Below are 24,311 nucleotides of genomic sequence, written 5' to 3' on the forward strand. Positions count from 1 at the left end.
CTTTGTGGCCCGGCCTGGTGGTGCCTGAGACAAGGAGCAGCAGCGATGTCGTCAAAGTCGGTTGGAGTCAAAATAAGAAAGGCCTCGCGCACGCTAGGCCACAAAGGCAGCGCTTTTCCATGTAGGCAAAAGGGGAGGAGGAGTGTCTCGTTTCTCTTGCCCCTTCCTTCCATATCCACTTTCTGAAAAGGTAAACCTCGGGCTTGCCCCGAGATGACACAGACAAGCAGGAACTCCCAGGATTGCGGCAGCGTTAGTGGTTGCTTAGGCTGCCAAGCAAGTGCCCCCAGGCACTATGGGAGCAGGAACTGTTACCATAGCAACAGCAGAGGCTTCTGGGAAGATGGCGGCACTGAGAAAAGCTGGCAATGTTAAAACAAAAAACCCAAAACTTAAAAAAAAAAAATCTTAAAAACAAACAAACAACAACAAAAAAACTGGTGACCAAAGACTTGAAAGGTTAGCTCAATTACTAATTACTGAGTCACACCAAAGCCAAAGGAAGAAAAGCCCTCCCGGCCAAGGCCTTGACCCTTCCCCAGCTTTTCTCAAGGAACCGGTATGATGGGGGCAGCCACACTGTCCCGCTACCACCCTGGGCTCTAACCAGGCCCCTTCTCAGTCAGGGCAGAATCGTCCTGCCTTAGCTGTTTCCAAGAAAGCCACCTACTTCTGATCGCCCCGGCGGTGCGCAAACCCCCGACTTGAGAGCACATGCACTTCTGAAGACGCACACACGTGCCCACAGGGGACGTCAGCCCGGGCGTCCCGGGGGCTCAGGCTGCCCTTCCCTCACAGGGCCAGCCCCTAGAGCACCAAGACACGAACGAACGGGGCTTTCTGCCACGCTGTCTTCCCCGGAATTAGAAAAGACACAGCGCTGCTTTTAAGTGACCTCATCTGCTTACCTCTCCCCCACGAGCTTTCCTCACATCTTTCCTAGTGGGAACCTGGGCTGGAAGTGGTGCCTGAGGGGAAGTGGCCAATACTCCAGGGATAAGGGGAGGAGAAAGGAGGGAGATGACAGGCACACGAAAAGTGTGTGGGGAGAATTGTTAGGTGAGGTGGATCCAAGCTCCTTCAATCCACAGACCCTTCTCAGCAAGATGAGGAACCCCATGAAGTTTGAATACTTAAGCTATAATTTTATGATTTAAGAATTTTGTTTGCCCGATGTCCATTGGAATGGACTAGAGGAATGGGAAGATGACTGTTTCCTAGTATTTACAATGGTATCTATCCTAGAAATATAATACAAAGTCATATTTCAGCTTTTGTGTTGAATTCTCTAGGAAACTTAGAGATGTTATTCTCTGAATTTAAAGGACTTCTCTAAAAAAAAAAACTCCGCAGAGGCTCTTGTGTGACTGTGAGATACTAGGAATCTTACGTTGACTTACAAAGCACTAAGTGGCATCTCAAATTTTCTTCCTCCCACTTTCTCTTCAAAAAGCAGCCTTTTGGTATTCTCAAAAATAGAAAGAGGGAAAATGATTATTTGGGTACACTGAATTATGGTGCACCATGACAAAGGTTTACTTTTTTGGCACAAAAATGACAATGATAAAATTATAAATCTCTTATTCTGACTTGTATGAACAGACACTCCAAACATACAAACAGAAATCACCATAAGCAAGGATCAATAGAAATATCAGATTAAAGAATTAAGAGGTTATGGACTTCCCTGGCAGTCTAGTAGTTGGAACTCTGAATTTCCAATGTCCAGGCAACTAGGATCCCAATGCCACACAGCACAGCCAAAAAAATAAATAAATTTTAAAAAAGAAAGAATTAGAAGTTAAAGACAAAAGAATCAGACCTGATAGAACTGAAGCTATGGCAAGCATCAGATCTAAAATATAATAATAACAGCAAACACATGTAACAGTGAGACAAGGATTGTTCTTTCATTCCATATGTAAGGAAAGGCACAGAGAAGTCAAGTAGCTGTTCAAACTCATCCAATTTGTAAATGGCAGAGCCTTGATTTGAAGCAGGCAGTGTGGTTCTAGAATTCATGCTAACATCAATGGATTAAATATTTCATAGACATAAAAGAAGACTTAAAATGTGATATAAACCATATGGATCTCAAAAGTGATTAAGCTAAATTTAGACAACTAAACAGAACTTTTAGAAATGAGACACAAGTGAAAATTAAAACTGGACAGATTTTTGTAAAATTTAATAATCTTTAAGTACCTATTATTTCTAAGAATATCTTTGATATACATTTTGCAAGTACTGTGTGGCAAGCAATATTTTGGAACAGTATCTCATTTAAATCTAATAACCCTTGTAGTAGATACTGTTATCATTGTTTGTACAAGGGAATAAATTCAGAGAAGTTAAATAAGGTGTCCAAGTTTATGTATTTAGGAAGTATAGAGTTGGTTTGACTTCTAAATGCATGTTCTCTTTACTGATTATCTCCATGAAAAGGTAAACAGCATACAAGACGTCAGCCAGAAAAGTTAAATATTACCTGTGTACACAAGTGAAGTTAGGCCAATGGAAACATTTGTCAGAGATCTCTGCCAGACACAGCCAAAAAGAGGAGGGGGGAATGTTAAGAGCAGGTAATTTTTTAAAAGGCAGAACTGGGATTTCTCTGGTGGCCCAGTGGTGAACAACACTCCTCGCAATGCACGGGACACGGGTTCAGTCCTTGGTTGGGAAATGAAGATCCCACTTGTTGAGAAGCAACTAAGCTCACACACTGCAACTACAAGTCCATGTGGCACAACCAGTGGAAGACCCAAGTGATACAGCTGAGACCGGATGCAACCAAAGAAATAAATAGATATTTTTCAAATTTAAAAAACTAAAATAAAAATTAGAATAATGGCAGTTATAAATGAATAGCATTTAAATATATATTAGTAAGTAATAAGAGTAAGTTTCAAGCCATACAAAGTTCACCAAAACAATTTTTATTTCCAGTGTTTAATTGGGTATGCACACAGGCATGACACAGGTTTGGATCCATTAAGTCCTCATGCAGAATTATATTCTTCTCCATAAAGAAGCCAGTTCCATCCAGGTCACTATCTACACACCTATGTTACAACATTTATATCAAATCTGGTATCTGAAGAAAAGATACACATATAATATGTTCATTTAAGTTACGTATTTTACAGAAAGATTAAAAATTCAAGTCACACAAAACTCAAAAACTGTATTAAAAGTTGGAATAGAAAACTCAGAGATCCACCTGGAATGACTAGAGAATGGAAGTTCTGTATCCACCTGTGTTAAAACTGGTAAATGTGATGAAATTTGTTACCAATAAAACACATTTTTTTTTTTTGCTCAATGTACGTTATCTAATTTTAACAATATGGCACCCTAAAACCCAAATGTATTTTTATGATGAGGCACTTTTGTTAGTGATGAAACCAAAAGAACACATCTGCCGCATACTAACGCCAGAGATTTTCTTCAGTTATCTTGGGTGTACACACTATGCAGTGAGTTGCAACAAATACCTTGCTCCTTTGTATACAACTATCCAATATATTTTAAATATATATTTATTTATATATTTATATATATATATATATGTTCTTCTGGCTGTAGTAATGCACCGTAAAGCTATTTCACAGTGCAAAATGATGAAACCAGCCCAATTGAAGGCTGCATAATAACAATTCTGGTACAAGAAAATATTTACAGAGTTACTGGAAAGTGTAACAGTAGCTTTTATTCGCTCCAGAAAGGACCCCCAGTTTAAAGACAGGGATGGAACTGTGCTTTGTGGTCTGGGGTTTGAGACAGTTGATAAGGTTGGACCGTGGCTGCAGAACTGGCGTTTTGGCTCGTGTTCTGGAAGCTTTCTCCATTTATTTGGTCAGGTGACTGTGGTATGGAAAGAGGGGCCCTGTTAGTTGAAGCCAAGGTGCTGGAAGAACTGTCTGCATCAGACTGGAAAGACAGGGGTGGGTCCCTGGTTGGTATTTCTAAGGTGCCGAGACTCTCAGGCTGGGGGTCCCCCGTGTCCCCTCTGCTCAGGTCAGTCGTACTGGTGCGTAGCCGCTCCCTGGCCAGCCAGTCTGAGATGGACAGGTCCTGGGCGGAGCATTTGGGCTTCAATCGATTCACAGCTGAAAGTTCGAATTCTCTGTCCCCGCTCTGCTCCTGTGCTTTCCAGAAATTCAGAACACTAATTTCAGTAGCATCCCTGTGCCCGCCCAGCGTGTGTCTGCGCTTGATGTTTTTCCTTTTGGCAGGATCGGCGATGGTTTTCTGACTTCCTACTCCAAACATGTCATCGGCCGGGGCTTTGGGCCTCAGTTTTAACCGATCGGCTATTTTTGTTTTCCAAGTGGGCTCCTGTTTGTCCGATTCGCTTCTGGCTGGTGGTGTCAGTAAATTTCCGGTGGATTTTCCTTTTTTCATAACGTCAAACACTTTGGTGATGGAAGGGGCTTCTTTCTCATTCTTGGCGTCTCCTAGACTCCCGCTGTCCGACTTGAACCTGGAAGATTTCTTCCGGGACAGAGTGTCACACTCGATCAGTTTATGGGAGCTGAAGAGCTGTCTCCGGCTTTCTAAACTCGGCGTTAAACTTCCCTCCGTGCAGCTGACCTCACTGCCTTCGGAGTTCCTCCGGCTGGTCCTCGCGGCCTCTTGGAGTTTTCCTCGGAAGAGCCTGTCGGAGGCCAGGGCGGCGGGGAAGACCGGGAAGTCGCTCTCGCTGTCCGTCTCCACCGGCCGGCCCTCGCTGACCAGCTCGCTCCTCTCGTCATCGGCTTCGTCTCCCCGGCTCTCGGCCATGGATTGCACCTCGGGGCTCAGCCTGCTGGAGTCGAGGCCGGCCAGGTAGGGAGCGGACGGTGGGCCGGCGTAGTCGGAGGTGATGCTGCCGACACTGACCAGGAGCTCGCTGTGCCTGGGCTCGGGGCTGGGGGGCTTCCTGGTGGGAAAGCTTGCAGGGGGAGCTGCGGCGTGAGTGCTAAGCGGGGTGCCGGAGTCGGACCCCGTGTCTTCCAGGTGGGAGGTCTTCTGGGCCGCGAGGGCCCTGGGGCTCTCTCTCAGGACGGCGAGGCGACCGCTCAGGGTGGGTGACCGGCTCTGCTTGGTGCTTTGGGGGGCCGGGGGCTCCAAGCTCTCCCCTCGCGGGGCCCTCTGCTCAGCTCTGCCGCCTCCGCTGCCGTCTTTCTTCGTGTTGTTTTCTTTGGGAGCAACAGTCCTTTGTTTTCGGCCCGGTGTCTCACTCTCTTTTTTGGACTCCTCTTTACTGTCGTGGTGACCCTGCTCTGAGTTTTCTTTCTTGAAAAACACATTGTCCAGCTCGTCTTCCGAGCTGCTGGGTTGTGCTTTTTCTTTCGGCTTTTTCCTCTTGCGACTGGCAGCCGCGAAGATGGAGGATACAAGCAGGTCCCTGCTGTACTGGTCTTTTCCGGATCCCCAAGAACCCTGGGAAGCAGAGAGACAACATTTTGAATAGAACGTCATCCAGTTCACTTTCCGAAAAAGTTTCCCCCCAAATATTTCTTTGTGTGTGTGTGCGATTTCTATTGCTTGATTTTTTTAAAAAAGACTTTTTTTAACTGAAATATAGTTGATTTACAAGCTTGTGCCAATCTCTGCTGTAAAGCAAAGTGACTCGGGTATAATACATATAGACATTCTTTTCCATTGTGGGACATCAAGGATATTGATATAGTGCCCTGTGCTATACAGTAGGACCTTGTTGTTTATCCATCCTATATGTAATAGTTTACATCTACTAATCCCAAACTCCCAGTCCTTCCCTCCCCCACCCCCAATTATTTCTTAACCACTAAAGCCAAGTACTAACAAGGTGTGGTTTTTACGCCTCCTTTTAATTTGTGCCTGACATAAGTTTTTATTTTCAATTAATTAGAAATGGGACTAATTAATATTTATTTATCGGCCAAGTCACACAGCTCACATACACCTGTCTTTCAGGGACACATTTTGTGTTTGGTGGCCCCCAGCCTCCATTGTTTTTAACTTTTCTGTATCTATGGACCATCCCTGCTTCTGCTATACTCAGTGGGTCCACAGGTTCTTTCCTCTAGAAACACAGGTTTCATAGTCAATATTCTGACAGCTGAATATAATATTCTGATGCTGGTTACTAAAATCTTATGACTACCTTTTTTCTAATTACAGATGTCACATGATACAGATACTGTGTCACGTAAGCTGATTAAGATATGGAAGCTTTTGGGTTCCCATTAGTTCAGTCAGGCTGGATCTGCAGAGACTGGCCTTAGGTAAACTAGGTTGGTAATGTCTTCACTGATCTCAAGGAACAATCAAATCAGAAAGTTCAAAAAACCTAAGGTCAATTCAAGACCTTAAATCCTTACCATAGAAATTCTGTCACGCCCTGTATTGAGAAAGTGGCAGTGCAGCCAACCAGCTTCATCAGCTATGCCTAATAGGTTCCTGATGACAATTGTTTAAGACCATTTAATTAACATGTTCATAATGCCTACAAGGCTCAGTTAATGGGGGAGTGGGGTGTCAATAAACCCTAGCTGGTTTAACATACCCCATTTAAGATGAGCAGGCAGGCAGTGTGCTGAGGCAGAGGCAGAAAGTATGGTTTTTCTATTGTCATAAAAATTATAGACAAGCTAAAACTGCTATACTGAAGTCTTGAAAATTAAAGTAAAAATTTAGGCTGCTATATTAAAAAGGGCTTTCCAAAATCAAATCAGATGTACAGAACTTTGTTTTTCTAAGTTATAAAGGACTGTCTAATTATCCAGGACTTTTCTGATGGTTATTCACATTTTAACACATTCTGCTGAAGACCTCAAGGAATGATGGCTATGACTGGGCTCTGAATTAGAAGATCTGGTGTTTCTTTAGCCTGTTCTACCCTCACTTCCTGCGTATGACACTGACTAAGTGATTCAGTTTTCAACAACTCAACTTCATTGTTTATTTAAGTGAAAAAAATTAGATTATCTTTAAGATTCCCAACATTGATGATTCTGTGATCACATATATGTTAAAGCAAATGACTTTCACTTCTTTTATAATTGAAAACATTGTTACAAAAATATATCATTTGGATATCTGCACCATAATTGATTAAGATGAAGAGAATGCCATAATCACAGGTTAAGAAATATGCTTCTAGTAAGAGGGATGGAGGAAATTTCAAGAAAGTTTTTTAAACATAAAAATCTAAATCTGAAGTCTTATATTCTGGCAGAAAGAGGTGGAAAACTGGTCCAAAATAAGTAAGTCTAAGGAGACATGACAACATAATGCAAGGATCAATCCTTGATTGCACCCTGTATACAAGAAAAGAAAAAAACAAACATCATTGGGATGACTGGTTGAATGTATGTAAATATTGTACATTAGAAATAATAATGTATTGTACTCATGAACTGCCTCAGTACAATAATTATACTATAATTATACAGAAGAATGCCCTTGTTCTTAGGTGATAACACATGGAAGCACTTAGGGGTAAAATGTTATCATATCATAAGTAACTCAAATGACATAGAAAAAAAATCACATACAAATATATCAAAAGTTACCAACTGAAGAGTTACCAAACTAGGGCAAAAGTTTTGAATGCTAAGTATTATTCCAGTAACTTAAAAATTTCCAAAATAAAAAGCTGGGGTAAAAAGATGATAAAAATTTTTTTAAAAAGATAGTAATAATCACAATAAAAGTGATAGTGAATGATATATCATTAAATACTTTGCAATATTTTCTTCAAGAAACTAAATTATGATTTAATCATATGTGACCTCATTATGCTTAGAAATGATATGTAGCATTCATGTCTCATTTCCAAATAGAACATTAAAAATTTTATTGACAATTTTACTTGCTACTATCTCAGCAGAGCAAAATTTGAAATAAAAAACTTTCTAACTATAAGAATGTCTTTAAAACTACTCAAATAGTTGTGTACTTTGGTGGTGTTGTCAACAGAACACAAATTGTGTAAACAAAAATTGACTGTAAAAACAAAATTAGTGACCTTGTTGAAAAGAAAGCAAGGATATTTTTATAAAAAATATATAACAATTAAGTGTATATCACTGCTGAAATGTTTATGGATGAAATACAATGTTTGGCATTTGCTTCAAACTAGTCCCAAGGAGGAGGGAAGTGGGCGGGGTGCAGATTAGACAAATGTTGACTGTATGCTGAGGATGGATAATGAGGACTTATACTAGTTGGTCTACTCTTGTGTATGTTAGAAAATTTCCACATATAAGAACAAAGGGGGAAATGCCTATTTCTTTGTATTATACTAAACTATGCTGAGATAAACCCAACACCCCAATTCACAATCCAGTATTTCTCTATCATATTCTAAGCATTACTTTTCCCCTTTATGATATGCTGTTATGGTCTGTGTCATCAGACACAGACAGGGGTGTAACCACATACAAATCATAACCATCAGCCACAAAGCAATTCCCCCCTAAAATATTTCCCAACTGTAAGAAACAATTTACCTTAGATTTTGTTGAGTCACTAGTAGCTGAATCTGTGGGAAGTTAAGGAAAACACGGTCAGTATTGGTCAGATTCTTTACTGCTTCCCACAAACAATGCAAAAACTTATGGAAGAGACAGGCACAGAACAAAATGTGAAAGCAAAACTCAAAAAACAATAGAACACAGTGGATAGTCAGAGCTCACAAAGATGCAAGCTGCACCACAGAAAGCCACCGCCATGAAAGGATGCTGTGAATTGTAGGCAGAATCAGCTCAATGAGAGGGATGGCAAAGGAGCCCTGTACTAAACAAAACAGAAACACTAGTGTTTATTAAATTTTCTAAGTATTCAATCTAGCAATAAAGCAGCTCGAAGACCTTTAGAAGAATCGCACTATGTACCACATCCTGTATCTGAAACTGATACACAATGTAGAACGTTTGAGATTGTTGGCTGCCCTCGCTACAAATTGAGATGCTCAGACTCGGTGTTATCTCCTTTGATTTTTGTCAGACTGTCAATGGTAAATTTGAGAAGCATTTACTGTATGCATAATATGCATTCGGATAACCCTGCTTCTAGGTCACTTTGGTGTCATGTTAAATCATGCTGATCTCTGCTTTGGACCCTGGTTTCACATCTGTGCAGTCAGGGATCCTTTTGACTAGTTACACTGCTACCAGTTTTCCAATTATCTAGTAACAAATGCTATTATGAAAATGGAAAAATGGAGAGCATCATTTTACTGTCTGGCAAAAACTCAGATTGTACAAGTACAAAGAGGGTAGGAAGGGGCTAGCAGTCTTTAGGACAACACCAATTTTTGAAATTTTCTCTTTCAACTTCAGGGAAATGGATTTTCAGAGTTAATGAGCTGAGCCCCATGCCACGCCCCTTTCAACACATGGCTCAATGCTTTATGACTTTAAGAACTGGTAGACCATACCATGCTATTTCTCCTCATGGTCTGCTTCAGAAATAACAAGAAACAGCAGAAAAACTTTTAAGAAAGTAGTCGTGATCTGTTTACAAGAATCGTAAGAGAAAATGTACACCACAGATCAACTCGGTGTGCGTTTACAGGAATCGGGGGTTTCTGCAGATAAGGCAGCTACAGTGTGGACAACAGTCGTCCTTCTTCCTACAGTTCCAGCTGTCCATCAGGGACACCACGGAATCCACTAGCGACATTACCGTGTGATAGACTCCTCCCATCTCGCCTGTTCAACATCAGTATAGATTTGCCTGTGTCAGTAAAGTGCTGGAAAAAAAACCCTTTAGGACTAAAACAGGAACTAGAGACAAAGGGAGAACATGATGTAAAACATGCTAGGTTAGTTGCAACAGTTTGGCAGGAGAAAACTTTCATCGAAAGAGCCTGCAAGAACTAGTATTTCACCAAATATTAGGGTGGCAATAGAAAACAGAAGAAAATGTCAAAGAGGCTGACTTTTACGCTGACCTCTGTAGTGACAAGATAATATATACTGCATTTATGGAAATGCTGCCCGTGAGCATTTTACATAGTTAACTTGCTGCTTTTTCAACAAAACATCCAGCTCAAGAGTAAGAATTACTTGTAATAGTCTAGACCACACTTTCTGCCATCACAGCAACCACATACTCAGTAGCGGGTATCTGTTTTACCTTGTGATGACTATTACATGGAAACTGTGAATTAAAAAAAAAAAAAGAACAAAACAGTGGTTTGCATGCTCATTTTCCCTCATTGTTCCTTTCTGACAAGCATTACAACTCCATGCACTGCCAATGGCATTACAGTCACTGGAAGATAATCAAGATCAATCGGAAAAGGAAGATTACATTCTTTTATTAGTGGAAAGGGAAAAAGAGAAGAAAAGGAAAAAAAAATCACAGTGAATTGTTACTTATGATTGATTTGCTCTTTCACGTTATAAAAATTTAGCTTTTAACCTAAAGATCAATACTGCCCAGGCAAGAGTTACCTGATACATCTCCAGGGGAGACGCCTGTCCTTCCAATGTTGGTGAGTAAATGATCTATGTTTGGCACTGGCTGGGAGTCTACTGTGTTTTCCTCCTGCACTGTTGTCTATGGTTAATAAACAAAGATCTCTTCATCATCTCTTCAAAGACACTTTCTTTAAAATTCAAACAACATTTAGTAAAAGACACATTACTGAGTGGAGGGCATATGCTTAATTTTTTACACTGTTTGCATATAATTCATTACCAAACAAGCATCATACTTGGACTTTCATTAGATCAGAAACTGAGGTGCTATAGACCTGCTTCCGAGATGCAAAGCAGACAATAGCATACGAAGCAGGAAGGTTAACACTGTCGTAGGGTCAGCATCTCACGTGTCCCCAGTGAAAAGAACAGAGTATACATGCTGGCAGCCAATACTCACAAGAGGTTCTTCAGCACCTTCTTCTGTGAAAAACCAGTCATGCTAAAATTTAAAATAAAAAAGGTGAAAAAGAGAAATTAAATAACCCCCTAAAGAGATCTATAGTTTGGAGGATAGCACAGAAAAAAAAGGTAATTTTCTTAGGGGGAAAAAAAAAATTATAACCATATTCTACCCTGCCAACTATCAGCTGCTCACGAAAGAGAATTTTCTTGATGAGCCGAAGCCTGAACTTACGTGCTGGATAAGTGTCTCTACGATCTTGTACTGGTCTGGCATGTGAGTGACCATGTGTGTCATGTTATCTTCGGAGGTTCTCACTAGAGTTGGACCAAACACTATGGCTAGGTTTCTTGGTTCCATCTGCAATACAGGATATTAGAAAACATCACAACATTTCTTAAGAAAGTAGGCTTCAATTCCCATTGCATGTTTGGCATTTTATTTCTGAAAGGTTCTTCTGATGAAAAAGAATTCAAAACAATGGTTGACTGATGTGTGTAAAATAGTAATAATGCTTCCTGGTTGGGATTTCCATAAACCAATCTATATGTAAATTTTTTTTTGCTTTAATGACACTATACAACACAACTGACATTTTTTCCAAGAAGTGTCTGATTGAAAGCAATTTATCTAGTTCACAACTAGTATTACAGGGGATTCCCTAGTGGTCCCATGGTTAAGGCTCCATGATTCCACTGCAGGGGGCACGGGTTCGATTCTTGGTCAGAGAACTGCACAGCACAGCTAAAAAGAAGTACTACCAAAGCTGGATTAACTGACAAAAGTATTAAAATCAAAGGGAATCAAATTTGTAAAAGAATAGGGAAAACCTCTCTCCTCAAAAACTAAAAACTGGAAATATATAAAATTTTCCAGTTTGCCCGAGTGGTACATTAAGATCATGAATATGTAAAAATCTAATATCTGAAAATATTCTTTCGATAAAATCTTTACTTCAATCAATACTTCCAAAGCCTTTTGCTCACCCTTGTACCAATATGAATACCTCAGTATTACATGCCTAGATGTTTGTATGTTTATTTCCATATTTTGTATCCCTGTTTAACTATCCAGTTATCAAAGGTACAAATCTTTTTTGTTATATCTTATAGCATTTAGTAGAATCTTTTAACCTCAAGATTTGATTAAAACATTAAATAACCAATCCCAAAAACATACCAGAGAGTAAAACATCATTGTAGAATTAAAAAAAAAAAACTCAAACTGATCTAGGGACCCACACCAAAAATTCAGTTTCCATCCATCACATACAGTCGATCCCCTTTACCCTGTCACCCTCCCTTCACCCCCACCCCTCCTTCCCTGCACCCCCAACCCTCCTCCCCTCTGGTAACCACTGCTCTGTTCTCTGTATCAATGCATTTTTTTGTTTGGTTTTGTTTGTTCATTTATGTGGTATGTGAGTTTTGTTTTATTCCATATGATAGTCATAAAAAAGATATTTCTTTAAATCAATCAGGAAAAACTACACATGAATAGAATACTAGATAATATCAAAGGAATACTAAATTTTGGTGTGTTTGATAAAGGTAATATGGTGGTATTAAAACAAAACAAAGAAAAAGTCTTATCTGTTTAAACCAAAACAAAGGAACGTCTATTGTTTTTCACAGTATACCACTTGATACATTTTTACTGTTGTCTTATGCAAGCATTGCACATTCAAAATATTAAGATACAGTTGAAAAATAAAAAGTAAACTTTTTCATTTTTCTTGCTGGATAAACATAAAAGAGAATGTCTTTAAAAAGTAGTAATTGATATTTTGGGGATCTTTTGCTTTTAAGAGTGATCTTTAGAGGGACTTGATCAGCAATGTGATGTATTTTAGAGCTTTTGTTTAATTATAACCTATTTTTGATTATTTGGCCTGAACCAGGGAATCATGTCTTTTCAGCTGAAGCCACTGAAAGCATATGTCTTCAATAAAGAGTTTACATACCTTATTTTTTTCTGAATTTTCTGCTACTGTCTTCAGATGAGCCGAAAGAAACTTGAGCGTTTCGTAATGATGTTCGGGCAAATCGTGAATCTGAAACATATTATTTGCATGATGGATTTAAATGCTGAACTTTTGTTGTACCTCCAAAAATACAAAATAATACCTACTAGTCTTTTTAATGTTTTCAGACGATCTAGAGGATCTTCCTTACGATTGGCTTCAATAAAGTCGGCGTATTTATCTGACAACAATAGTAAGAACAAAAAAAACAAATTCATCTTAAATTGTTCAAGTGAGCTGTAATCAAGTTTCCCTTTAAGATTCAATTTCAAACCATGATTAAAAAGAAAAACAAAATAGTGAAGACCACAAATAGCCTTTGAAACGTTGTCTTTGAAACTGCTCTAGTTTTTAATATCTCCTAAGCCAATGCAGGAGACCTAAGAGACATGGTTTTTGATCCCTAGTTTGGGAAAATCCCCTAGAAGGAAATGGCAACCCACTTCAGTATTCTTGCCTGGAAAATCCCTTGGACAGAGAAGCCTGGCGGGCTACAGTCCATGAGGTTGCAGAGTCAGACACGAATGGACTGAGCACACACGCACATTCAAGCCTTATCAAATAAAGGAAATTCCCTAAAACGTGAGTTCGCTGAGGGTACATCAGTCTGTCCACTTTCTCTCTCGTCACTGCAATACCTGCTACAGGGTCTTATCTCAGTCAAATAGTAGGCTTAGCTGAAAAAATGTTTTTCTACTAATTGTACCTTACAGTGTCTGAAGGCTTTTCACAGAGAACAATAATAAATGTTCAACTTGGCTGTAAACATGAATGCACAGAATAATATTTATTTTTACTGAACTGTAACAATTTTTTTAATAAACTCAACTTTTCACTGAAATATATTAGGAGCGAAAAACAATCCAGATCACAAAAATAACACACGATTATGCTTTGTATACTAATAAGAACTAAACAGAACCTCCTGTTCCTTTGACAAAAGTATTTTCTCCCAGTTTAATTGAATATGCTGTGGTTTTCCAACAATGTATGGTTCAACTGCTTCATCTGGTGTCTTTGGTGAAGGTAAACTCACCATTCGTGAAGAGGGGTTCTGGGAGTTTTCTGAAGAAGGATTTTAGTAAACTGCTGATCACATTCAAATCTCGCCATTTCTGGGTATGCAAGATAAAAATACAGTATTTTTGTAGTCAATACCACCAAAGGAAAAAAAATAACAAAAACCAACAACACAGACCAGTAATTCAAACAGAAATACCCAAATTAAAAAAAAAAAAGACACAAACTTACATCATCTTGTATATCAATATCAGTCATTCCCTTGTTGAGCTCCTCCTGCATACTGGAGATGGCTGCATTGTTTCCAGGGACTCTGTAAATACCTGTATATTCGAGACCTCTTTCTTCAACTAATTTACAACATATGTCAACTATTAATGGAATATACTGCAAAACAAGAAATAAACATTTATTTAACACCATATAAATGTTTATCTTCAGTTAGTAGATGTGTATCATAGCTAAAAGACCCTTTCCATCAAAAAGGAAACAGTATATGAATTGCTGTTATTTGATATAGAGAAAATGAATACAGACATTGCAGAACTGGGAAGAGATAAAACCAACAGGAGATATGTGAGTCAGTGGGGAAAGAATGAGTAAGTCAAGACAGAAAAGAGAATCCATAGTAACAATAGTCTAAGGAGGAAATAAGAGCAAATAAGAGAATGTGGAAACAGTTCAGTTGAATAAAAGAAGAGTGGAGGGGAAGAAGAAGGTTAGAATAACATTCACCCACTCGTGATATGAATCTTAACATGGGCATTGTAAACACACACACACATTTACATCTATAACACGTTCTCAGTCAAGCCCTTGTTCCCATGCTTCTTTAAACACACATGACTTGAAAATGAATTCTTACCAAGCATTTTGAATACATTCCCACTGGTTGAATAATTATTCCATTTCAGAGTCAATACATTAGCAAAAAACATTACAAAAATTACTCAACACACTCATACAGGTCAGAAACACTTAGAGAAACTAAGGTCTGTTAAGACAAGGAAAATATTCATCAGACCGACAGACATGCCCTGTGATCTGCAGGGCTGTGTACTCAGGTCCCAATATGACTACGGCTGAATTAATGACTTTAGGAAGTCTGGTTGGCCAGTGTCTCCTACCCGGTTTGTGTGAGCTGGTGGGCAATCATCCAGTCTGACCCCAAATGTTCCCGTAGCAGTCGGCTTTTTCTCAAATGTCTTTCTCATAATACTTGGAATGCCTTTTCTCCACGTGCCTTTGTCTTTTGGAGGACTGGTCTCATCTTTTGTTGTTTTTCAAAAGAAAATGACATAAGAAGAGAAAATGGAAACCAGAGTGTCTAAATCATGACTTTAAAGATTCTTAATCAAGATTTATATAAGTCAGAGTCCTGTTCTATAAAGAATATAACCTTTATTTATCAAACACATTCTATTCTATTCTCTTCCGAATATAACACTCCTTTCAACCTTCCAGATAATCTATTAATAGTTGGAATCATGTATACTTCTTCACCTTTTGACTATCTGTACCATGATTTTCTCTAAAACAGTCAAGAAAACAATCAATGTGACATCTTTATAGTGAGACTTTAGCAAAAGGAAATGTATTGGTTCTATTTCAAAATGAAAGTGCCTGGATTTTCATTATTAATCAAACTGGTAGTTTTTGATGTGTATATATGTGTTGTATTTTCCCTCTCTTGGTTTTTATTGTATTAACAAGAACTGATGTCTTGGACTCCCATCTTAAGAAAGGCCCCACTAGCCTAGACCAGGGCCCAGTGATCTCTGGGTTAGTTCACCCTGAGCTGAGGTCCACAGAAAAATATGAAAACGTCTTTGCAATCTCAATTTTGTTTTATTAAAAAATATTTTTAACTGATACTTCAACTATATTTAGTTGATTTACTACAATCCCTGTTTTATTTTACTTTTTATTTATTTATTTTTTTGGCTGCACCATGGGGCATGTGGGATCTTAGTTCCCCAACCAGGGATCAAACCCACACCCCCTACAGTGGAAGTTCAGAGTCCTAGCCACTGGACTGCCAAAGAAGTCCCTATGGTCCCAATTTTAAATCCTACATTTATCTAGGAACACTGGTGTCAGTACCTTTACTGAGAAGCTTCCTTTCCGACTCCTCCTTGGGAGAGTGTGGACTCTGAGTCCGAGGCTCAGCTTTAGCACCAAGTAGGGTCTGCCGGATGCTGAGACTCTGGCGAGGGGTCTTCGGCAATGGCTCTGCTTTGCTGCCGAAAGAAAGGGACATTTGTGAACAAGCAAGCATTTTTACATCCTGATGACCTAGGAGGCACAGTGGGATTCTCACCTCATTAGACTGTTGTATTCTTTTATTCTTCGGCTAATTAGGTCCCTGTTAGTGACTCCAGTGTCCTACAGAATAAACAGAAGGTAAAATGAGAAAGTCAATTCTAAATTCAAAAAGGGATCCTACTTTTTTTTGGTGGCAGGGGGCATGGGGTGGGGGGCTCCATACTACTTTGCTCATTCAATGCTGACACTATGGAGAGGTTTTAAAACCTCTATTCAAATCACGACCCAACATCATTAAGTGACAAATGCTCCAAGTGCCTCTCCCATTTCCAAGAGCTTTCTGTTTATTTCCTGTAGCCCCACAGTACCTGGACAACCAGCAAGTTGCCAGTGTTCAAATGTATTGAACTCATCTGCTATTTTTAATAAATGACTGGGAAACAGAGAGCCAGTTTTTTTTGTTGCTAACCCCAGAAAGATTGTTAGAATAGAAACGCTCAAAACTGTTTTTTTTTTTTTTAACCTCAACAATATGCTGTATGAAAAACTCAGAGTTGACCATAAGATGATGATTTTTCCCTACTGATTCCAGTTATATATTGACATGTGTCCCCAAATATATTTTTCACTTGTCTCATTTTGATCATAGTGAACATTATAATTTACAAAGAATACAGGCTTTGTAAATTCTCAGATTCAAATCTATTCTCCTCATTTACCAACTGAAAAAGGATATGGTTAAGACCTAGAATAAGATTGCCTGGGTGTAAGTCCTAGTCCTGACACTTCTAAGCTATGTGACTTTGGGGACATTACTTAGCCTCTCTTTGTCAAATAGTTCCCATGTTTGCAACATGGTAATGATAATAGTAGGTACACAGTTATATGATTACTGTGATTAACTGATGTAAAAATGCTTAAAAGACTGCCTGCCATATGGCATATGCTCAGTGAATTATTACTTTCTGAGCTATAAAACTGGGTGAAAATATCTGTGTCTGAAAAATCAGATGACAGTGATGATGGCTGACATGAAGTACATGTTCATGACCTACCAGGCACTGGGCTGCATTCTTCGTAAGCATCACCTCCATCAACCCTTAAAACAGCCCCACGTCTCAGAGATGAAGTCATCTACTGCCCAGTACGACACCTGGCACGGAGCAGGTGCTGATTCAAACAGGAACTCCTCTGAACTGCTACTTAGAGCTGAAATCTATATCCAAGTTCTGATTTTCCCTCTTTACTGTGACAAAACTCACTGATGTTTTTTATAGTGGTGGTTGTAGAAAAAGGGTTGTATTGATATGGATCTGGGGTTCATTGTTAGTGACAAACAAGGCAGAGCATAAACAATCAGAGGGAAAAAAGCATAGGCATTTTTCTTATGAACTAAGTTTTCACGATTTAAATTGGATATAATGGAAATGACTAAATTTGAGAACATAATTTGCATAATTTTATGCTTGATGTAGGTGTTCCTGAATACCGTAAGAGGAAAGAACCTTGTGTTTTTCTTTTTCTGTCATAACAATGGGTCACACAAAAGGAGAACAATATCTAAGAAAAACTGTATTGATAGGAAAAAGGCACCCTTGAGTGAAATCTAGACTTAATCATTGCTGAATCTGCTCTGTAGAGTTTATAGTTATGTACACATAAAAACAGTATCTTCACTACTGGAATTTCTGCTGTAAAAATATGTTGGTGGCTGTGAGTCAGAAACTCCTTATTCAAAAGAAAAACTGGCTTATCACATGATTTCTGATAATGCAAGTTTTCTTGGAATCCAAGTATTGTATTACTATAGGCTATATTATACTCTTGCCTGCACCATTTCATTAAAAAAAAAAAATCACATGATCAGTATCTCTTTGAATTTACATCGTGATTTGAGAAGCATTTTCAGTGTAACTTAAGCCCCACAACAATCCTGGTTTTAAGATAAAGAAACAGAGTACTTAGTCATTAAGGTAATGACCAGGACTAGGAACCTAGATCTCTGATCAGTTCACTGCTTGACAAAGTATGCAGAATATCTGAATAATCTATTTCTCTAGCTCAGTAATGATGATTTTCCAGTAAGTGAAAATAATATAGGATATTAATATGTATACTGAATTCTCCTTCTTCTCCTTTTTTTGTGGGGAGGAATGCAGCTTGAGGTTCCTGACCTTAGTTCCCTGACTATGGATTAAACCCATGCACTCGGCAATGGGAGCAGAGAATTCTAACCACTGGACCACCAGGGAATTCCCTGAGTTTTCCTTCTGAGCACCTATTTTTAAGTGAAAATAGCATACTATAATTTTTTTAAAGTGATGTATCAGATTCTTTCACTCTTTTAAAAAACCATTGTGAAGGTTGTTGGTTTTATCGATGTCACTTTGGACAATCACCTCCTCATTTAAATTGCTGCTCTCCTGGATGGTTTTGATCCAGGCTAACATGTCGTCCCTGTCTTCAGCCTGAAACAGGCACTCGCAGTCAGACGTGGTGAGTCGGAAGACGTTTTTCCTCTTGGTCTCGCTGTAAGAGATGTCTATTAAGCAGGCGTTAACACTGATGGGCTGCTCCTCCTCAGACGGAGTTGTTTGTTCTCGTTTATCTTTGTATAGGTACAGCGAATGGCCCCGAAGTACAACATACATCTGCTTCCACGGCCGAATACTTCCACCAACTCGCTGGAGAACATGAGACACATCAGACAGGCTCAGCATTCGGCTAAATCTCAGTGCAGGACAGACACAACAAGCGGCGCTGTTAACACACAGAAACGTTCACCCAAGGTGGCAGGTGCCTGCTTTACGTCAACATGCACCTGTCAGGGGGGGAAAGACAGAATTTGTGGAGTGCAAACCACGTTGGGCACTGCATTCCTATCACAGTCAAGGGTGGTGAAACCTCAGCTTTAACTGGGCCCGGAAAAGAAAATGAACAAAGTTAATTAGGATAAAGCAAGTGTAGCAAAATACATAAAAAATGCTAAGGAAATAGAAAATAAGGAAAAAGATCAGTCAGAAAAATCTTAAAAGCAAGGTGTAAGACAAGTCTTAGATCACGCAAATGACAAACACTGCATAAGGAGACTCCACAATGATATGTACAAGTGATGAATTTAGTTAACAAAATTGATCAATTTTATACGGTCAAGAAACAACATCCAAGGTGGGTTTCTAAAGAAAAGAAATGTTTGATACTCTTTTGACAGTATTATAGTTTTCTTATAAATTAAGCTGCCCAAATATTGTAGGGAAGTTTCTAGTAAAATTTTTATTATATTGTTATCTGCTTCATGAAGCCTATATTGATACTGTGATATTCATTTAAATACCTCATGTTTATAAAATAAATGGAATGATAAAGCTATTTTACAGGCAACTTAAATCAGTCCTGGGTGTTCATTGGAAGGACTGATGCTGAAACTGAAACTCCAATACTTTGGCCACCTCATGCGAAGAGTTGACTCATGGGAAAAGATCCTGATGTTGGGAGGGACTGGGGGCAGGAGGAGAAGGGGATGACAGAGGATGAGATGGCTGAATGGCATCACCGACTCGATGGACATGAGTTTGAGTAAACTCCAGGAGTTGGTGATGGACAGGGATGCCTGGCGTGCTGCGATTCATGGGGTCACAAAGAGTCGGACAGGACTGAGAGACTGAACTGAACTAACAGAGTAACCTGGAAGACGCTGAATAAAAGTTTTTAAATATTAATATGGAGAATTGCCACTCCCTAAAGGACCACCCTGTGATAATCCATGGGTAATAAATTATTTAATAAGAGAAGCAGAGTTCCTTCTTAAATAGTCACTTTAATGTTGCCACAATAAAAGACAATGTATCCCACATGTAATTGATATAAAGAATGAAAAAAGGGATTCAATTTTAAAAGGTATTAAATTAAATCACTGATCAGAATTTTTATAAATAATTTTTCCTGTATGTCAACAAAGATACTTATAAATGTTTTCAACTCTTCTTATTCTGGATATGTTGCCGTTTTCTGTAAACGGACTGACTGCTTGGTTTTTCAGGGCCTGCATTTCACAAGCTCACAGTAGCTGAGAAAAGGTACTACCTTGCCCTTATCAGTGACGAGTGGCCTGAAATGAAGCCACCCTTCCTTGGCAGCATCGCTGAAAACCTCTGAGGAGGAGTCTTTCCTGGATCCGGAATCTTCTGATGACTTTTGACTGTCTAAGATCTACAGAAAAGGCCACAGAAAACACAACAAAATATCAGCTTTTTCCTTTGTAAGTACTTGCATGTTGAAATCATTTTGCTGAAAAAGTCTTCTACTAAATCTTCCAAATGAAAGGCTACTTTTGAAAACCGCTAACTTTATCAATTACATAAGACAAATTTTTATTTTTATTTTTTTTAAGATGAGCATCATTTTTTAAAGTCACCTGAAGGAATATTTTTTTAACCATTAAAAAACAATAGAAATAGTATAATTTTCCTCTTCTCAAGAGCTCACAGTTTTAGTGAGGAAAGAGAAAGAAGAATAAAAAATAAAAAACAAGAAAATGATCAGATTGTGATTAGTGCCATTTGGAGAGTAAAACAATGAGATGCAATAAAAGGAACAATCGAGTAGTGGCTATAACTTGGTGATGCTGAGGGAAGTCTCTGCAGAAAGAAGACGTTAAGATGAAATTTGGAGAAAACCTTTTTAAAAGGGGCAACCATGAAAAGTCAGGGGAAAGAAACAATCTAGGGAGAATGCATGGCTAATGAATATACATTCATCGTTATCATCATCTTTTCTATTTTATTTTTTTGGCTGTGCCATGCAGCATGTGGGATCTTAGTTCCCCAACTAAGGATCAAATTCAAGTCCCCTGTGTTGGCAGGCAATCTTAACCACTGGACTGCCACGGAAGTCCTTCACTGTTATCATTTTAAACGTTCGTTGTTCCATGGGAGTAAGAGAAACTGCTAATTATGGATTGTTCAGGATACTCCAAGCTGTGGCAGGAAGTGTTGGGGGAGAGACCATGAAGTGACGCATCAGGGGAGGACATCGTCTGATCACACAGCTGGAAGGTCGCTCTGCTGGCTACCGGAGTGTGCATTTGAAAGGAACAACTATGGAAGGACAGCCTATGGGAATCCAAGCGAGGGATGATGGGAGCTGGGCCTACAGGAGCAAAAATGAAGACGGAGAGGAATGGAAAGGTCCAGGGTATGTCCTGGAGGTGGAGTGGACTGGCACGTGAAACAGAAAAGAAAAAAACAGGCTAATTACCGTAGTTGACATTTGAACAACTAGGTAACCTGAAGCAGATTCTGAGAGATGGGGAAAGCTGAGGGATACGTGTCTGGGGGCGTCATCTAAGTCTACTTGGGTGTGTAAACCTTGAGCTGCGCATTACGCATCCCATTGCAGATGGTGCAGGGCAGGAGCCCACATGAGCCGAAGTTTGGGGAAGAGGTCAAGGCTAGTGATATACGCTCAGGGAGATCTCTGGGGCAGATCATTGAGAAAATGAGGGTAGATGGAGAGGCCAGAGGAGTCAGAACCAGCTCTAGACCTTCCAACATTTTATATACTAGGCAGAGCCAGAAATGGAGACCAGCAGAAGAAAGTGTTTCAGGAGGTGAGAAATCATGCTGGTTACTCCTGAAAAATCAAATATGTTAAAAACCCAAGCAACTAGGGACTTCCCTGGTGGTTCAGTGGTCAAGAATCTGCCTTCCAATGCAGGGAATGTGGCTATGATCCCTGGTCCAGAAACTAAGATCCCACATGCTGCAGGGCAACTGAGCCTTTGTGCTCTAGACCCCACGCTCTATAACAAAGAGCCCAGGTGCTATGAGAAGACCCAACGCAACCAAAAAAGAAAAAAAACACAAAAAGCCCTAGCAACTAGTCTTTTATTGGTAACCTCGGCCTAAACAGTGCCATCCTGATATGTGTGGGTTGAGAAAGACATGACATGGGGGAGTGGAAACCACAGACAGTTTTTTCCCAAGGAATTTTGCTGTGGAAAATGGAAGAGTAAAATAGGACCAGTAAATAGGGGAGAGAGAGGTTGCGGATTCCAGGAAGGTTTTTCTTTTACATACAGGAAATAGTAGAACATGCCTTTACATGTTGGTGACTGAATCACTGGAAAGAGTGATTCTGCAGAAGAGAGAAGGGTCCTGAGAAAGGGAAAAGTGATGGAATCCAAAGAAGAAATGTGGGTGTTTGTGTTTAACAGGATAATGTTCCAAGTAAAAAGGCACTTCCCTGGTGGTCCAATGGTTAAGAATCTGCCATGCAATGCAGGGGATGTGCGTCTGATCCCTGGTTGGGGTACTAAGATCCCACATGCCACAGGGTAACTAAGCCCACGTGCCACAACTACAGAGTCCATGAGCTACAATGAAAGATCCCACACGATGCAGTGAAGATCCTGCGTGCTACAACTAAGACCCAAAGCAGCCAGATAAATAAAAATAAAGAAAGAAAAATAGGTATAGGCATTTATTAAGATAAGGGTAAGGAAGGCAGAAAGTGTGAGTATAAGTGAAGACCCTAATATTTTTGAAGAAGGCAAAATAACAAAATTCCTGTCTAACAACTTTGAGGGAAAGGTATGAGGGGAGGGTAGATAAGAGTGGATGGGGTGGATTATATTGAGGGGGTGATGGCTGAGTGAAGTAACGTTGAGGACAGAAAAACAAACATATTGCTGGACAGTCAAGAGTTTTGTCCATAAACCTATATCAACAGAATAAGAAAATCAGCACAGTGTATGTGAAGTATTATATATTTGATGAATATGTTTATAAGTCACAACTTAGAAGGCAATTTTCCAAATGCACTTGAAGCTTAGAGAATAAAGGGTTATGACACTTAAATATAAAATACCTAATGATAAAAGAAACAATTCTCTATGAAGAGCTAAAGTAAATTAAAGTTAATAGAAACATTTATCATTTGCTGGTATTTTAAAAATATTGACTACCTACCTTGATTCCCTTCAGGCTAGATACATGTTTAAAAGACCTGTTGGAAAAGAAATCTATCAATATTTGTAATAAGTGCATAAAAATAACTTAAGATATAAGAGTAATTTGATTATTACAACTCCTCTTTCATTAATAAGATGACCTTTCATTTTTACCATGTTAAGTGTTTGGGGTTCAATGCAAGTAAGGAAAAAGAGCTAATTTTGTAGGTACTTAAATTTTTGATTCAGTGACAGAGTTTTCTTAAACTATAAGTTAAAACCATCTCTGTATAGAAGGTGAGATTTTGTTTTCTTGGTTTTTTTAGATCAAAGAAAAAGCTACTCAGGATAAAATTTGGGCTTTATGTTATTAGTTACCTGTAGCTGTAATGCTCTATTAAGGATTTCCACACTGCCAATAATGAGCGGGCTGTGGTCACCATCAGTGGTCAGAGAGACCAGCTTGTGCACACTCACCCAGCTTGTGGCCATGCTGGCAGCAAGCGCATTATCAGTCATGGCCACCACTCCTCCCTCCAACCCTATTCTGGGAGTTTCAGTACAGAGAACAACTCTGAAAGCCACTAAAAAAGCCTAGGGCTCCAGAGGCCAGGTTCACATTGATTTTTCAAAACAATTTAAGTTCACGGGACAAAGCCGTTTGGTGTTGTAGTTCAAAATTCACTTAAGGAGCACAGGATTTTAATGTGTGACTGGGGATGGCATGGTCCTTTCCTCCCAGCCCCACCATCTTTGCAGGCAGCAGTGTGCAGCTGGGGATAAGGCGACGCTGACTGTGAAACGAGGCTGTGACCGAGATCTTTTTGTGAGGGACAGTGAAGGCGAAGATGGCTCACACATCCCATCCTGCATCGTTAGAATAATCCCTGCCAGTCACTGCCGCTGCCCTGGCCACACCTCACACACACTCCCCTAAGGCGGCGAGTCTAGGAAGAGCAAACTGGACAGCAACTGGCAATAGATTGTGGAGTAAAGAATATACATACCCTTTGATATAACAATCCTTTTTCCAACTGTACTCACTCACATATATGCTAAATGAACTATGTGTAAATATAGTCACCGAAGGATTATTTGCTGTGGCATAAGATTTGATCATCGAAATGTCTACTAATAGAATATAGAATACGAATTAAATATATTACAGTGTAACTACTCAGTGGAAAATTAAAC

At 39.4% G+C, this 24,311-nt stretch overlaps 1 protein-coding gene across 3 annotated transcripts in view; it reads right to left on the bottom strand.

Moving 5' to 3' along the window:
* Positions 1-2,915: 2,915 nt before the first annotated feature.
* The window catches only part of ARHGAP21 (Rho GTPase activating protein 21), a 129,414-nt gene continuing 108,018 nt past the window's right edge, over positions 2,916-24,311 (bottom strand). For all 3 annotated transcript variants that reach the window (XM_065921104.1, XM_065921105.1, XM_065921106.1), the window contains 15 exons: positions 23,137-23,173; positions 20,252-20,377; positions 18,568-18,852; positions 16,224-16,288; positions 16,007-16,143; positions 15,031-15,173; positions 14,135-14,290; positions 13,920-13,998; positions 12,991-13,064; positions 12,824-12,913; positions 11,095-11,220; positions 10,858-10,899; positions 10,431-10,536; positions 8,481-8,512; positions 2,916-5,424 (listed from right to left, as the gene is read on the bottom strand). In XM_065921104.1, the coding sequence (XP_065777176.1) occupies positions 3,736-5,424; positions 8,481-8,512; positions 10,431-10,536; positions 10,858-10,899; positions 11,095-11,220; positions 12,824-12,913; positions 12,991-13,064; positions 13,920-13,998; positions 14,135-14,290; positions 15,031-15,173; positions 16,007-16,143; positions 16,224-16,288; positions 18,568-18,852; positions 20,252-20,377; positions 23,137-23,173 (3,187 nt within the window). In that variant the 3' untranslated portion in view covers positions 2,916-3,735. The remainder of the gene's footprint in view (positions 5,425-8,480; positions 8,513-10,430; positions 10,537-10,857; positions 10,900-11,094; positions 11,221-12,823; positions 12,914-12,990; positions 13,065-13,919; positions 13,999-14,134; positions 14,291-15,030; positions 15,174-16,006; positions 16,144-16,223; positions 16,289-18,567; positions 18,853-20,251; positions 20,378-23,136; positions 23,174-24,311) is intronic.

The sequence above is a fragment of the Muntiacus reevesi genome, chromosome 2 (assembly GCF_963930625.1).
Source record: "Muntiacus reevesi chromosome 2, mMunRee1.1, whole genome shotgun sequence".
Taxonomy (NCBI): domain Eukaryota; kingdom Metazoa; phylum Chordata; class Mammalia; order Artiodactyla; family Cervidae; genus Muntiacus; species Muntiacus reevesi.